General features: G+C 37.0%; 1 protein-coding gene across 1 annotated transcript in view; it reads left to right on the plus strand.

Moving 5' to 3' along the window:
- Positions 1-17288, plus strand: part of LOC125120784 (IQ domain-containing protein H-like) — a 147403-nt gene that overhangs the window by 15215 nt on the left and 114900 nt on the right. Inside the window, 2 exon segments of the mRNA XM_047769211.1 lie at positions 11205-11284; positions 13571-13593. Coding sequence (XP_047625167.1) covers positions 11205-11284; positions 13571-13593 — 103 coding nt within the window.

Here is a 17288-nt window from a genome sequence, read left to right on the forward strand (position 1 = left end):
TATATAAAATACATTATATATATAATATATTATATATATATTATATATATATATTATATATATATATTTGTCATGAAAATAGATGCAAAAATCCTCCATAAAGTATTAGCTGACTGAATCCTGTAATACAAAAGAAGGATAATACCTTATAACCATGTAGGATTTATCTTAGGAATGTAGGCCTTTTTCAACACTTAAAAATCAATGTAAGTCATCATATCAACAGACTGAAGAAAAAACATATGACTATCAAAATAAATAGAAATAAAATAAAATTCAATATCCATTTGAATTAGAAGCCCAAGGCAAACTATTAATATAGGAGTATAAGGGACTTCCTCAGCCTAATGTAGGATATCTATAGGCTGAGGAAAGATTAACCACTTTCTTCCTAAGATCAGGAATAAGACAAGGATGTCCATTCACCACATCCATGCAACACTGTACAAAAGATCCTAGCCAATGCAATGAGGCAGGAAACAAAAGCATACAGATGGAAAAGGAAGAAAGAAATAAAACTATCTCTTTGTAAACAACATGGTTACTACATAGAAAAATCTAAAAGAATCTACCAAAAAAAAAAAAAAAAAAACAAAAAAAACCCCACTAAAATGAATAAGGGAGGTTAGCATGGTTTCAGGACACAAGATTAATATACAAAAATTAATTGAATTTCTATATACTATAAATAAACAATTAGTAATTGAATTTTAGGAGTTCTCATTGTGGCTCAGCAGTAATGAACCCGACTGGTATACATGAGGACTTGGGTTCGATCCCTGTCCTCACTCAGTGGATTAAGGATCTGCCCTTGCTGCAAGTTGCAGTGTACATTGCAGATATAGCTTGGATCTGGCATTGCTGTGGCTGTGGCATAGGCTGGCAGCTGCAGCTCTGATTCGACCCCAGCTTGGGAACTTCCATATGCCTTAAAAAGGAAAAGAAAAGAAATTGAATTTTTAAAACATGCCATTAAAATAATACCAAAAAATGAAATACTTAGGTATAAAACTAAAACAATATGTACCAAATCTGTATGCTCAAAACTCCAAAATGCTAATTTAAAAAATTCAAAGGATACTTAAATAAATGGAAAGGTAAGCCATGTTCATGGGTTAGAAGACTCAATATTGTTATGATGTTAATTCTCCCCAAATTGTTTATAAATTCAATGCAATCCAAATCAAGATCAATAGACTTTTTTGGGGTAGAAATTGCAAGCTAATTTTAAAATTTGTATGGAAAGGTAAAGATGGTATAATAGCAAAAACAGTCCTGAAAAATCAGAGGATCCATTTGAGATAGTATAAAGCTGTAGTTATCAGGATAGTGTGGTACTGGCAAAGGATAAACACAAAAGTCAAAGGAACAAAACAGAGTTCACACACACGCATTGATTTTTTACACAGGTGCAAAGGCAATTCAATGGAGAAAAGACAGTCTTTTCAACAAATGATGCTTGAATAATTGAAGATAGCTATACATAGAACCTTGATCCATGCCTTGCACCATATACAAAGATTTATTCAAAATGGACCATGGAGGTTAAGTAAAAAAGCTAAAACTACAAACTTTTAGAAGAAAACAAAGTGGGGTATATCTTTGTTTTTGTTTGTGTGTTAGGCAAAGATTTCTTAGATACCACATGAAAAGTATAATCCATATGAGTAAAAAACTTTGACTTCATCAAAACTTAAAACATCTGCTTTTTTTGTAGGGCCGCTCCTGCAGCATATGGAGGTTCCCAGGCTGGGGTCGAAATGGAGTTACAGCTGCCATCCTATGCCACAGCCATAGCAACACAGAATCTGAGCCGCGTCTGAAACCTACACCACAGCTCACAGCAACACCAGATCCTTAACCCACTGAGCAAGGCCAGGGATTGAACATGCAACTTCATGGTTCCTCGTTGGATATGTTTCTGCTGTTCCATGACGGGAACTCCAAAACATCTGCTTTTTGAATGACAATGTTAAGAAAATGAAAAGAAAGGCTACAGATTGGGAGTTAATATTTCAAAATACATACTTGATAAAGAATTTTTGTCCAGAATATGTAAAGAACTCTCAAAATTCAATAATAAGAAAGAAAGCAAGCAACCCAATAACCTAATGGACAAAAGATTTGAACAGACATTTTACCAAAGAAGATAACTATATAGTGAATAGACACATAAAAGCATGCTTAACACCATTAGCCACTAGGGAAATAAAAACTAAAACAAATCTTAATAAGTCTAAGACAACTGGAGTTCCTGTTGTGGCTCAGTGGGTTAAGAACCCAACATAGCCATCTGTGAGGATGCAGGTTCGATCCCTAGCCTCACTCAGTGGGTTAAGGATCCGGTATTGCTGCAAGTTGTGGTGTAGGTCTCAGATGCAGCTTGGATCCAGGATTGCTGTGGCTGTGGCAGCTGCAGCTCTGATTCAACCCCTAGCCCCAGAACTTCCATATGCCACAGGTGAGGCCATAAAAAAAAAAAAAAATTAAAACAACTGAAATCATACCAAGTTTCTTTTCCAACCACAATGGTATGAAACTAGAAATCAATTATAAGAGGAAAAACTGGAAAATTCACAAACATGTGCAAATTAAACAACATGTTCCAGAACAACCAATGAGTAAAAGAAATCAAAAGGGAAATTTAATAAGATCTTGAGACAAAGGGAAATAAAACATACTAAAGCTTATGAGACACAGCAAAATGGGTTCTAGGAGAGAAGTTTATAGCAATAAACAGCAACAATTAAAAAAAAGAAGAATCTGAAGTAAACAACCTAACTGTACACTAAGAACAAACTAAGCCCAAAGACTCAAGAAAGAAATAACAAAGGCAAGAGTAGACTCATTTGGTAGGGAAAAGCCTCCAAAATAACAGATATTGTAGGGAGTAGGGAAACACTGACTTCAGATTCAGACTGATTTGGATTTTAAATCTTTGTTCTACAATCCCTGCCTATATGATACTGAGTAATGATTTTGATTTCCTTGAATCTCAACTGAGTCTTTGGCAGCTTCTTCAAAGGAGTACCATGAGGATTAAATAATATCCTATATGATTGAGTATACCCCTATATAAATTCGGCACTTAATAAATATTGATATTATAATTATTACAAATGGACGTGAAAGAGCATTAAACTTGGAATCTGGAAAAAAAAAAAGACTAGAGTGGAAATAAATGTGCTAGAGACTAAAAAGATAAGAGAGAATATCAATGAAACTAAAAGCTGGGTTTTTTTTTTTTTAAAGATAAACAAAGAGACAAGCCTCTAGCTATCCTAAGGAAAAAAGAGAAGACTCAAATACATAAAATCAAAAATGAAATATGAGATATTACAACACAGATATTAAGAATCATATAATAATTATATACCAAAAAAATTACACTGTCCAGAAGAAATGGATAAATTCCTAGAAACATAAATCCATCAAGTCTGAATCATGAAGAAAGAAAATCTGAACAGACCAATTACTAGTAGGAAACTGAATCAGTAATCAAAAACCTTTCAACAAAGAGAAGCCCAGGACTAGATGGCTTAACTGTGAATTCTACCAAGAATTTAAGGAAAAATTAATACTAATCCTTCTCAAAATTTTTCCAAAGAGTAAAATAAGAAGGAACACTTCCAAACTCATTTTATAAGACCAGCATTACTCTCATACTAAAGTCAGACCAGGACACTAAAAGAACAGAAAATACGCTAATATCCCTAGTGAAGATACACGCAAAAAATCCTCAACAGAATATGAGCAAACTGGGGGAGCTTAGGGTTAATAGATTCAAATTATTGCCTTTGGAATGGATTAGCAATGAGATCTTGCTGTGTAGCACTGAGAACTCTGTCTAGTCACTTATGATGGAGCATGACAATGTGAGAAAATAGAATGTACATATGTATGTGTAACTGGGTCACCATGCTGTACAGTAGAAAAAAAAATGTATTGGGGAAATAATTTAAAAAAAAGAAAAGGGAGTTCCCGTCATGGCGCAGTGGTTAACGAATCCGACTAGGAACCATGAGGTTGCGGGTTCGGTCCCTGACCTTGCTCAGTGGGTTGACGATCCGGCGTTGCTGTGAGCTGGTGTAGGTTGCAGACGCGGCTCGGATCTCGGATCCCGCGTTGCTGTGGCTCTGGCGTAGGCCGGTGGCTACGGCTCCGATTGGACCCCTAGCCTGGGAACCTCCATATGCCGCGGGAGCGGCCCAAGAAATAGCAACAACAACAACAACAACAACAAAGACAAAAGACAAAAAAAAAAAAAAGAAAAGAAGAAAAAGATACAAGCCCCCCCCCAAAAAAAGAATATGAGCAAACTGAATTCAATTCAATAACCCTTTAAACAAATCGTACAGCATAATCAAGTGGGATTTATTTCTAGGATGCAAGGATGGTACAACATATGCAAATTAATAAATGCAATGCACCACAGTAATGAAATGAAGGATAAAAAAATCACATGATCATCTTAGTAGATACAGAAAAAGCATGTGACAAAATTCCACTTTCTTTCACAATAAAAATCCTCAACAAATTGAGTATAGAAAAAACATACTTCAATCAACATTATAAATGCCGTATATGACCGCTCATAGCTAACATTATACTCAACAGTTAAAAGCTAAAAGCTTTTCCTCTAAGATCAGAAATAAGACTAAGAAGCTACTCTTGCCACTTTTGTTCAATACAGTCATGGAAGTCCTAGTGAGAGCAATTACACAAGAAAAATAAATAAAAGTCATCTAAATAAAAAAGAAGTAAAATTGTCTCTGCAGATAACACAATATTATATATAGAAAACCCTAAAAATGCCATCAAAAAATAGTTAGAACTAATAAATGAATTCAGTAAAGTTGCAGGATACAAAATCATCATACAAAAATCAGTTGCACTTTTATACTCTAACAACTATCAGAAGGAGAAATTAATAAACACTCCCATTTACAATAGCACCAAAAAGAATAATATACTTAAGAATAAGTTTAATCAAAGAAGTGAAAGATTTGTACATTGAAAATTGTAAATATTGATGAAAGAAGTTGAAGAAGACACAAATAAATGGAAAGATATTCTTTGTTCATGGACTGAAAGAATTAGTGTTGTTAAAATGGCAATACTGCCCAAAGCAATCTGCAAACTCAATGCAAAAATCTCAGTAGCATTTTTCACAGAAATAGAAAAACTTCTCCTAATATTTGTATATAACCACAAGAGACCCCAAATAGTGAAAGTAATCTTGAGAAATAAGACAAAACCTGAGACATCACACTGCCTAATTATAAACTATATTATAAAGCTATAGTAATCAAAACAATGTGGTACTGGCATAAAAACAGACATGAAGAATTATGGAACCAGAGAGCCTAGGAAAAAAAGCCCGTATTTTTATGATCAATTAATTTTTGTTAAGGATTCAATAATATACAATGAGGGAAGGTTACTGGGAAGACTGGACAGCCACATTAAAAAGAATAAAAGTGGGTCCCTATCTTATACCATATACAAAAATCAACTCAAAATGGATTAAAGAATTGAACATTTGAGCTGAAAACATAAAACTCCTAAGGAGAAAGCATAGAGGATAGGTTCTTGGCAATGATTTTTCTTTTAACTTGACACCAAAAGCAAAGGCACCCAAAGCAAAAATATGCAAGTGAGCCTACATACAAATTAGAAAGCTTGCACAAAGGACTATTCTACATAGCACAGTCAATATGTATATATGTGTAACTGAATCACTTTGTGTGCTCCTGAAGCAACACTGTAAATGAACTAGATTTCCATAAAAAATTTTTTTAATTAGAATTTTTTATAAAGCTTCTGCACTGGAGGAAAGAATATACAATGAAGAAAAGACAGATCTTTCAATAAGTGGTGCTGGGAAAACTGGACAGCCACAAGGAAAAGAATGAAGTTAGAACACTTCCTAACACCGTACACAAAAATAAGCTCAAAATGGATTAAAGACCTAAATATAAGACCAGATACTACAAAACTCTTAGAGGGAAACATAGGCCAAACACTCTCCAATATAAACCACATCAATATCTTCTGAGATCCACCTCCTAGAATAATGACAATAAAAACAAAAATAAACAAATGGGACTTAACTAAACTTAAAAGTTTCTGCACAGCAAAGAAAACTCTAAACAAAACAAAAAGCCCACAGAATGGGAGAAAATATTTGCAAATGAAGCAACTGACAAGGGATTAATCTCTGAAATTTATAAACACCTCCTGTAGCTCAATACCAAAAAAACAAACAACCCCATCCAAAAATAGGCAGAATATATAAACAGACAAATATCCAAAGAAGACATACGGATGGCCAAAAAACACATGAAAAGATGTTCAACATCACTCATTATTAGAAAAATGCAAATCAAAACCACTATGAGGTATCATCTTTCACCAGCCAGAATGGCCATCACCAAAAAGTCTACAAACAATAAATGCTGAAGAGGGTGTGGAGAAAAGGGAACCCTACTATACTGTTGGTGGGAATGTAAATCGGTGCAACCACTGTGGAAAACAGTATGGAGATTCCTCAGGAAACTAAAAATAGAATTGCTATTTGATCCAGCAATCCCACTTCTAGGCATTTATCCAGAGAATACCATGACTCAAAAAGATACATGCACTCCAATGTTCACTGCATCACTATATACAATAGCCAAGACACTGAAACAACGTAAATCTCCATGGGCAGAGATGTGGTACATATACCACATTAAAAGGAAAGAAATAATGGCATTTGTGGCAACACTGATGGACAAAGAAATTATCATGTTAAGTGAAGTTAGACAGTGAGACAGCAACATTATATGCTATTATATGCTATCACTTACATGTGGAATCTAAAAAAAGGACACAATGAACTTCTTTGCGGAACAGATACTGACTCATAGACTTTGAAAAACTTACGGTTTCTAAAGGAGATAGTTTGGGGGGTGGGGGATGGCCTGGGGATATGGGATGGAAATGCTATAAAACTGGGATGTGATGATCATTGTACAACTATAAATGTAATAAAGTTCATTTTAAAAAAAGCTTCTGCACAGCAAAGGAAGCTATTAACAAAATGAAAAGGCAACCTGTGAATTAAGATAAAATATTTGCAAACTGCATATATCCATTACAGGATTAATATACAAAATATACAAGAAATCCATACAACTCAATAGCAAAAAACAAAAAACAAACAAACAAAAAAACTGACCCTGGAGTTCCCGTTGTGGCTCAGCAGGTTAAGAACCCAACTAGTATCCATGAAGATGCGGGTTTGATCCCTGGCCTCTCTCAGTGGGTTAAGGATCTGGCATTGCTGTGAGCTATGGTGTAGGTCACAGATGTGGCTCGGATCTGGTATTGCTGTGGCTGTAGTGTAGGCTGGCAGCTGTAGCTCCGATTGGACCCCTAGCCTGGGAACTTCCGTATGCTGCAGGTGTGGCCCTAAAAAAAAAAAAAAATGTTCTCACTAATAAAAAGCAGACAAAAATATAAGATGAGGGATATGTTAATTAAATAGATGGAGAGAATCCTTTCAAATATACATATGTATGTGTGTATATATATGTGTGTGTGTCTATATATATATACACAATGTATACTTTAAATATCTTACAATCTTATTTGTAAAATTATACCTCAATAAAGTTGTACTTTTAAAAAAGGGAAGGCATAAATAAATAATATTAAAATTAAAAAAGGCAGATAATACAAATAGGTAGAATTTTTAAAAACATAATTTACTGCCAATACATTTTTAAAAACAAAATGAAAAATTTCCTAGAAAAGTGTAAATAACCAAAATTAACTCAAGAAAAAATAGGAAACTTAAAACAATACCACTAGGTAATTTGACCTTATAGTAAAAAATATCTGTCTTATACACAGACATATGCACACAAGCACACACACACAAATATACAAAACTAAACAAAAGAAGTCCTCAGGCCTCTTATAGGCAAGGCAAGTTTTACCGACTTTAAAGGTTCAGGTAATTCTTATAATAAACTATTCCAAATTAAAGAAGGAAAGCTTACCAACTGATTTTATGAAGGTACTGTAACTCTGATACCAAAACTGGATGAGGATAGTGCAAGAAAAAAATAGAGATCAATCTCAGGAACATAAAGGCAAACATTCTAAATAAAAGTTAGCAGTATGTTTTTTACATTCATCACGATCAAGAAAGAATGTGAGGAAGATTCAACATGAAAAAAATCTAACAATATAATTCACCACATTAATAGATTAAGAAAAAACCCTATGATCAGCTCAAAATTTAAAAATTTAAAAATCATACATTTCAACATTAATAATAAGAAAAAAAAAAACTTCTGGGCAGAGCAGAAGTAGAAAATAATTTTCTGAACCTGATCATTGTCTTCAACTAAAATCCCAGAGCAGACGATGCACATCGGAAACTTTTGATACATTCTATTTCCTCATTAAAACAGACAGTTCAGGGATGACCATTACTGCCATCACTATTGAATATTGTTCCTGAGGCCCTAGCACAAGCAATAAGACAAAGCAATGAAAGGAGAGAAGGAGGAGGGGTAAGGGAGGGATACCAGTCAGGAATGCATGTGACTGCAAGTATCAGAAACCCTAACTACCAGTGGTTTAAACAATAAGGAGTTAATTTATCTTGTGAGAAATCAGAAAGTAGGGAGTCTAGGGCTGGTAGTGCCCATTGGCAGGGTTGTAACAATTCTCTTTCTGCTTTACCTTTTTCAGCAGTTTGATTTCATCCTTGTGCTTGCCACCTCACAGCTCTAAGATGACTCCTGCAGATTTGGGCCTTAAGGTACACTTTCCAGGCAGGAAGAGGAGAAAACAGTGGTTCCAATATCTTTCCAGAAGCCTCTGGATGGAATTCCTTTCACATGTCACTGGTCATGTGGCCACTGTTAGGTACAAGAAAGGCTGAGAAAGTGAATGTTCAGGGATAATATTAAGGCTAGGATTAGGATTTGGGACATACTCATACTAAATACTTAGTATGATAAATTATGCTTGGTCTAATCCATTGATGAAATTCAATTCTTTGTTGGATATTAAATATATTTAATATCAGGGGCATACCTATACTAAAGTATAAGTTACCTGTTTATCTAAAGCCTAAATTTAACAGTGTGCCCTTAATTTTTGTTTTGTTTTGTTTTGTTTTTTGCTAAATCTGGAAACCGTAGGAGCTGGGGATGTTGTTACCCTCAAAAAATTGGGCTTCTAAAATTAGCAAGGAGAAAAGGGGGATGGCCTCTTGGGAGACACATATCAATAACTACCACAGAAGCATACAAGCTTCTCCAGAAAGACAAGATTTTTTTTCCCCCTTGACACTGACACTGGTAAATTATCTTACAGATTTTTCCAGACAGGAAATTGAGTAGCAAAATAGGCAGTGCTTTAGGATGCAGACACATTCCTCAAATGCATGTGTCCCATAAAATCCAAGCCTAGATGAAGTTATAAATTAGTGATAGGACTTCTGTGAATAACAAAGAAAAACTTTAAAAATTTTAGAGATGTCATTAAGTGTGAAATTACAAATGTTTTAGTTTTTAAAAAAATCATTGGCTAATCTTTTAGATCTTTATCCTACCAAATATCACTGAAATTTAATAAATTCCTTTAAAAATCATGCCTACTTGTAAACTTCTCAGCTGCTATTTTGTTTCATTATGGGAATTTAACCATAAATCTTATTTGTCTACAGGAACCTTCGAGTTAAACAGAAAGTATAGTGAGCTTGCAGATGATATTAACAGACTTTATGGATGAATCTGTGGATTCACAGTAGCCTAGGTGTACTGTGTGAGCTGACCTTCAGAAGACGGAGGAGGACCAAGTCCAAGTAGATAACAGGGTTGGAGAGTACAGAGGTCAAGGCAAAAACTTGGAGGCTTAAACTGGAGTCTTTACACACTATAGTTGTCCTTCATTATCCTTGGGGGATTTGCTCCAGGACCCCCAGTGGATACCAAAATCTGCAGATGATCAAGTCCCTCACATAAAATGGCTTGGTTAGTCAGTCGGCTCTCTGAGGGTCCCACATCTACAGATTCAAACAGCCACAGATATAAACTGGTTGAATCTGCAGAAGCAGAACCCATGAATACAGATGACTCACTGTATAGGCAACTGCCCAGGCTTAGAGTAGGTGCTGGATAGTGTAATATAGTCTGGGATGATCATTGGAAGCCCATGAAATCAGAAAGGTGGTAAAAAATGGGTTGTTCCAATGCAACAAAACAAATGCCTTTTGAGGAGGTGACTGTTAGTGCTAAGACTCTGAATCTCTGCTACTTTTTAAGAGATGGCTAAAGACACTCCTTGCAGCATACTTGAAGCAGTGTGAGAGAACTGATTCTTCAAGGTCAAATTCTAAATTCTACACTGATGTGCTGTACTTGATGGACATTTCTCAATTCTTCCCAAGATTGTTGTTATAGAACTGACAGAAAAGGGGTGAGCTAAGGAAGTAAGTTGAAAGAAGCCACACTTCGATGCAATCAACTATTTAAACAAATAGTTTGTCCTCTTTCTTGGAAAGAGTAGTATAAGGGTTTTCCTCTCCTGAGAATGTCAGACTTGGGCTGTCTGTAAAGGATAATTGGGTTTGCTGCCAAGCAACAAAAGAGATGCAGTTTCTCTTGCAAGCATTGTCTAGCATGTACGCTTACCCATCCATGGACTAGATGTGTTCTCTTGTTTTATTTACTTGTGTTTTCTTGTTTTATTTATCCAAAGCCATTTAAATTCTTTAGAATCATCTTTTTTAATAAACACAATAGATTAGTTCATCATATATAGCTATATTTATTTACCTTTTAAATGAACTTGGGAATATGGCTATTTAAAGAAATCTTACAGCAAAACATTTTATAAAACAAAGATTATTCTCTAACTTGCTTGCTTTTAAATTTTTCCTTTTCCTCTAGGAAGTCTGTATAAGGGGAGCTGACCTTATGTTCTTATATTCTGATGGAACTGTTGCCCTTCTAAGTTTTTTGCTTTCCCTTTGAAGTCAATGATCACAAATATTTCATTGAATTGATAAAAGAAAACAGGTAGCGAACAGTGAACTGGTAACAGAGCCATCTGACTTTTAAGGGGCAAACCCAACAGCATCAACCCACTGAATCAGTCTCTTTCTGGAAAAGGTAACATTATATCAACTCCATCCACAGCCCCTTTTGCTGCACTCCAGAGACCACAGTTGATCACAAAGGAAGTGAAGAATCTCACTCTCGAGAGACAAAGATCAAAGGTATTCATATTCCTAACTAAAGAAAATTGTTCTGATTTACAGTATTCTCAATGAGATTTTTGGTAGTATGCACATGTTATAGAGTTGTACCTTTCACATAGAAATAAAGTGTTTCAGCTGCTACTGGAATGCATTTGATTTTAGAAAGAAAGATTGCTATGCCAGTAAACTCTCCTATAACAGCATCAGTAGGATCTTTAAAAATCAATCATGTTGCATTATTTTGAGATTAACTAAATGACTGAGTCAATCTGTACTGCTAGCAAGTTAAGGGTCCAGGAGTCTGGAATACAAATCTGTTGCTTTATATCCAAGTTTGTGGTGCATAGGGTGTGTTATTGTGAGGTTTCATTCATCTTTAAGCATAGAATAAAAAAGCAAGTTCTCCAATTTTGCACAGATACCTTAATTCAGAAGGGAAAAGAATTATGTATTCTCTAATATTAGGACCTCACCGTGCAGTGTACTCATTCTATGGACATTCTCCTGGTTTAAAGGTGCTGTACTTTTTTTTTTTTTTTTTTAGGGCCACACCTGGGGCATATGGAGGTTCCCAGGCTAGGGGTTGAATTGGAGCTGTAGCAGCCACAGCAACTGGGGGTCCGAGCCATGTCTGGTACATACACCACAGCTCACAGCAACGCTGGGTCCTTAACACAATGGGCAAGGCCAGGGATTGAAACTGCATCCTCATGGATGCTAGTCAGATTCGTTTCCACCAAGCCACGACGGGAACTCCAAGGTGCTGGACTTTTGTAGCTTGCTTTCTTATGTCTATGAGCCACAAACAGACTTGCAATAATTGAAATTTTTCATCATAGATGGAGACAGCTGGCAGTGTTTTTTCTGGGCTTATTCTATGTGGTCACGTTTACAACTGCTCCCACTTAAACACAGAAAGAAAGAAAGAGAAATTGAGTGGCACAGAAGAAATTAATACTACTGTGTCTACATAGTAAACTGTTACCTCTTCTCTCCAAACCCTCATCTTTTAATGCCCACATCTTCCTTAAGATGTTTTCACTGTATTTGCAGCACTGGTGGGCTGTTTCCCCTTAAGAGATTTCCACACTGTTAATGTAGCAGCATGTCATGTGACACCCCAGTTGCCATGGCAAATATTTGTGTTTCATGAAAAACATGGGTAAAAAAAAAAAAAATCAATGTAAATGGCTGAATCCCAAGACAGACAGGCCTTCAGGCTAGTGTTTTGCCTGCACCACAATTGTTTCCAATTCAGCTGTTTAACAGGCTGTGCAAAGGCCATGGGCTAATGTGCATATGGGGTACAGGCGAGGACACCTGTTTTGATTCTCACCGCATTAGAGGTCTCAGGTCCCAGTTTTTAGATAACAGATCTACAGGTAATCCAAATATGGCTGTTTTTATGGAGTTGCTGTCATGGCTCGGCGGTTAGCGAACCCGACTAGCATCTAAGAAGACATGGGTTCAATCCCTGGCCTTGCTCAGTGAGTTAAGGATCTGGCGTTGCCGTGAGCTGTGGTGTAGGTCGCAGACGTGGCTCGGATCCTGCCTTGCTGTGGCTCCAATTCAACCCCTAGCCTGGGAACCTCCATATGCCGCGGATGCGGCCCTCAAAAAAGACCAAAAAAAAAAAAAAAGACAAATGTGACTAGGTTTTAGCCAATAAGCGGCCTACCTCAAAAAAACTTTTTTTTAAAAATAACGAAATCTCCTGAGTGCTAATTAACCCTGCCTTTAATTTCCTTTCTAGTCAGTTCACGAAGTTCTCCCCTACTGCTAGAAGCAATAATATTTAAAGACTCTTTCCCATGGTCCCAAACTGGTATATTTCTGAATTGACTCTTCAACATTAAACAAAATCATTCGTGTTGTCTGTGGAAAGAGTCCAGGAAGACTGTGATATGACCAGCCTCATGATAGAGCCAGTCAAAACTTGGATCAGTCCCCACCACTAGGCAGTGTGGTGCCACACAGAGAAACCCATTCTTGTTTCACACTTCACGTGTCGGGCAGAAGTAGGACTTGGCATCTGATCATAATTGTTTTTGTAAATATTTACTTTGTCAAACTCTTTCTTCAAAGCAAACAGGGCTGTTGCCAAGCAAAGCATCACTGTCTGGGATGGGAAAGGTCTTTCTAATTATTAGCTCCTGCCTGTCTGGAAAGAGTGAACAGGCTGGCCCAGCAGGGGAAGCTGGAGAAGTGGGGGAGGGGAGGGGAGACTCTGTGCTTTCCACTTGTTCTGTAAAATTGCCCATGAGAGTCATTTTGATTTAAACTGTATCTCATTCTTCATTGTAGGGGAAAGGCAGAAGGGCAAGAGGATATCATGATAGAAAGGTCTGTAATTTGCGTGACTAGTTGAAATTTGGGTGTTGTCACCTGATATCCCTTCCTTATGCTGCAGGGCAAAAATATGGGAGATGGGTTTGACAGCTGGAGATGACAAAAGTTCTGCTCTTCTTTTATAAAAGAAATTAAATCGTGTTTTCAGAAAACAAAACAAAACATAGTTCATTTAAAGTGAAAAATCCCCCCCCCCCGTCGGGATTGATTTATTTCTTAGGCTGCAATCCAAAAAAGTGATTTAGCATAGTCAAATTTGGCTGAATCACATTAGTCTTCAACCTATAGCTAAGCTTTTCATCTTTTAAAAGTACACTTAAAAAGAATAAAACATGAAAAAAACCCTCAGTTGTCCTTCAGCATATGCTTATATGTATGTGTAAACACACATGCACATGTGCACACTGCATCTATGATGTAATAGGCAAGGGTAAGGGATTCAGAATTAAGTTGACTAAAAGAAACAAAGTGACCAAAAAGTTGGAAAAATAAAACCCACAATGGTTAAGTACACGCCAGCAAGGAACATTCCATACAGCCATGAAAGGGTAATAAAAATCCTGAACCTCCAACTAGTCAGTAAGAGAGCTAGAAAGAAAGAGCTGGATTCTCTTCTTACTAATAGAGGAACTTTGAACAAGTCACTTAAATTTTCTATACTTCACTTTCCTCCTTTGATAAATGGGGATAATACCTCCTTTCTCTAGGGTGGCTGTGAAGGTTAGAGGTGATAATATGTGTGGAAGTGCTTTGGAATGATAAAGTGCTTGTTCCATAATGCACTAGTCTATTTTTAAGAGCATCTTCTAGGCCTCCCTATCTTGGTGATCTTACCAGAAAAATTTCAAAAGGATTTAGTCACTCCTTTGCAAGGAAAAAACCCCCCACCTTTTGGGTCTCCTTATCCTCCCACAGAGCTGAGAGCAGACAGGGCTGTATTTACAGAAGAGTGCTCCTAGAGAAACTAATCAATGCAATTCCATCCACTAGGTTCCCTTGACTTCTTGCTGTGAGAAAATTGTGAGTTTGCTTCTGCACTTTAAAACTAGGATGGGCTTTAAGAATACTAAGGCATGGAGTTCCTGTCGTGGCGCAGTGGTTAACCAATCTGACCAGGAACCATGAGGTTTCGGGTTTGATCCCTGCCCTTGCTCAGTGGGTTAAGGATCTGGCGTTGCTGTGAGCTGTAAGTCGCAGATGCGGCTCAGATCCCGCGTTGCTGTGGCTCTGGTGTAGGCTGGCAGCTACAGCTCCGATTCGACCCCTAGCCTGGGAACGTCCATATGCCGTGGGAGCGGCCCAAGAAATGGCAAAAAGACAAAAAAAAAAAAAAAAGGGAATACTAAGGCATTACTTACCTGGACTATTTCTAACAGTTGAGTATGTCCTTAAAACAAGGCACTAAGCACCTTTCATATCCACTGAATGCTCACAGCAGCCCCAGAACCTCTATACTGTCATTGTCCCAGGGCCCATACAACTAGTAAAGAGGTGTAGAGGATCCAGATGACATAGTAAAGGCTCCAGAGTTTGTGCCCTCTCCACATACCAGGTTGTGAACTCTTCCACATGGGCTGATTTTCCAAATATTACTGCTACTACTACTACCACCACCACCACCACCAGCAACTGGCCTTGTGTGCTTACTCCGTGCTGGACACTGTTCCTAACACTTTACAGGGAACACCTCACTACATTTTCAAAACTTCTTTACACAGTAATAATAGTAGGCATTATTATTATTATTCCCATTATACTGGGAAGACTTAGATACAGAGAGATGTGAAGGTCATCCAATTAGTGTGTTTGCTTTTGGGAACGGTGGAGGGAGAGGAATGAGCTGAAAAGAGAATAGAGAGGATTTCAATTGTACCCAATATGTTTCTTTCATTTAAATACATATATACATATACAAATACTTTAAATATATTTAAAAGTTATAGAATAAATAATAATTAAGTATATAAAATGTACTGTTCATTTAAATACATACATTTTGTCTTTGCTTCATATATGTATATTATTATTTTGTCTTCTTAGGGCTGCAGCTGTGGCATATGGAGGTTCCCAGGCCAGGGGTCTAATCAGAGCTATAGCTGCCCTACGCCACGGCTCAGAGCAATGTGGGATCCGAACCACGTCTGCAACCTACACCACAGCTCACAGCAACGCCAGAACCTTAACCCACTGAGCAAGGCCAGGGATTGAACCTGTGTCCTCATGAATGCTAGTAATATTCATTTCTGCTGAGCCACGACGGGAACTCCAACTTCATATATGTATTATATAGATATCTGTTGTTTATATTCTGTATTATCTAACATTAGGACCTCACGGTACAACATAATTCATCCTCAGGGAGATTCTCCTGGTTTAAAACTATTAGACTTTTATAGTTCATTGTCTTGTGTTTATGAGCCATGTATATATATATATATATATTCACATATATATGTCAAAGACAAAAAATTAGCATGTCTCCATGATAGTCTTTTTTGTATTATTCTCTATACTTTTCTGTATTTTCAATACTTTTTCCAAATTAAAGAAAAAAATAGAAGAAAGTCCTATTTCCTAAGTCTGTTGTAAAATTTCCTCTGGTATAGAAAGAATAGGTTTGGGTAATAACACTGGGTGTGTGTGTAATATTTTAATGTCAAAAATGGGGTCTTACTTCTCTTAGTCATTTTTTATATTGCTACTTTCTTTAGTATTTACCCAACATATGTTCTTAATCTTCTTGTTAGGAAACTGATTATTTTACAAGTCAGTTGAACAATTTTAATCAAGCAACACATGTGACACTGAACATATCACTGCCCCATCCAGTCTCCTTCCCCCTCTGTCTCTAGAAAGAGGAGATTAGACCAGGTCAGGGTTTTTAAAGAGCTTCCACATCCCCTATGACATTCACCCCAACACCCCCAGGGAAAGGATAAAAGCAGAAGCTCCTCATACATGGGACTTCAGGCCTCCCACTCCCATAGCAGCTGTGTTACTGTTTTACCTCTTTATTATCAAATTATGTTGTTTTTAAACAAAGTGTTCCAGGCTTTAAAATACCTACTTTGGGGAGTTCCTGTTGTGGCTCAGCAATAACAAACCTGAGTACTATCCATGAGGATGCCAATTTGATTCCTGGCCTCTCTTAGCAGGTTAAGGACCTAGCATTGCTGTGAGCTGTAGTGTAGGTTGAAGACTCCGCTCAGATCTGGAGTTGCTATGGCTATAGTGTAGGCTGGCAGCTACAGCTCTGATTCGACCCCTAGCCTGGGAACTTCCCTATGTCACAGGTGAGGCCCTGAAAAACAAAAAAACACTCATGGATACTAGTCAGGTTCTTAACCTAATGAGCCACAACAGGAACTCCAAGAAGCCTACTTCTTGAAGAGTGCACAGTACTCCCCTAGTTGGCTTTGTGTTTCCAGCACAGTTGGTTTTCCTTTCTTGTACTGCCCTAACAGTTTAGAGGATGAGGTATGTACTTTGACAAGCCTCAGAGCTCTGCAACCTGGAGCTACAAAATGAGATTCAAAGGGAAGAGCAAGACTAATTTTTTTTCTTTTAGACTCACTCTCTTCATGAGAGCTCATTTAATTCACCATCTTAAAGGAAAAATAGAATTTAAAAAATCTGAAAACAAAAGAAAAACTGTGGCATCTTTCAAAACCAT

Source organism: Phacochoerus africanus, chromosome 2 (assembly GCF_016906955.1).
Source record: "Phacochoerus africanus isolate WHEZ1 chromosome 2, ROS_Pafr_v1, whole genome shotgun sequence".
Lineage (NCBI taxonomy): Eukaryota > Metazoa > Chordata > Mammalia > Artiodactyla > Suidae > Phacochoerus > Phacochoerus africanus.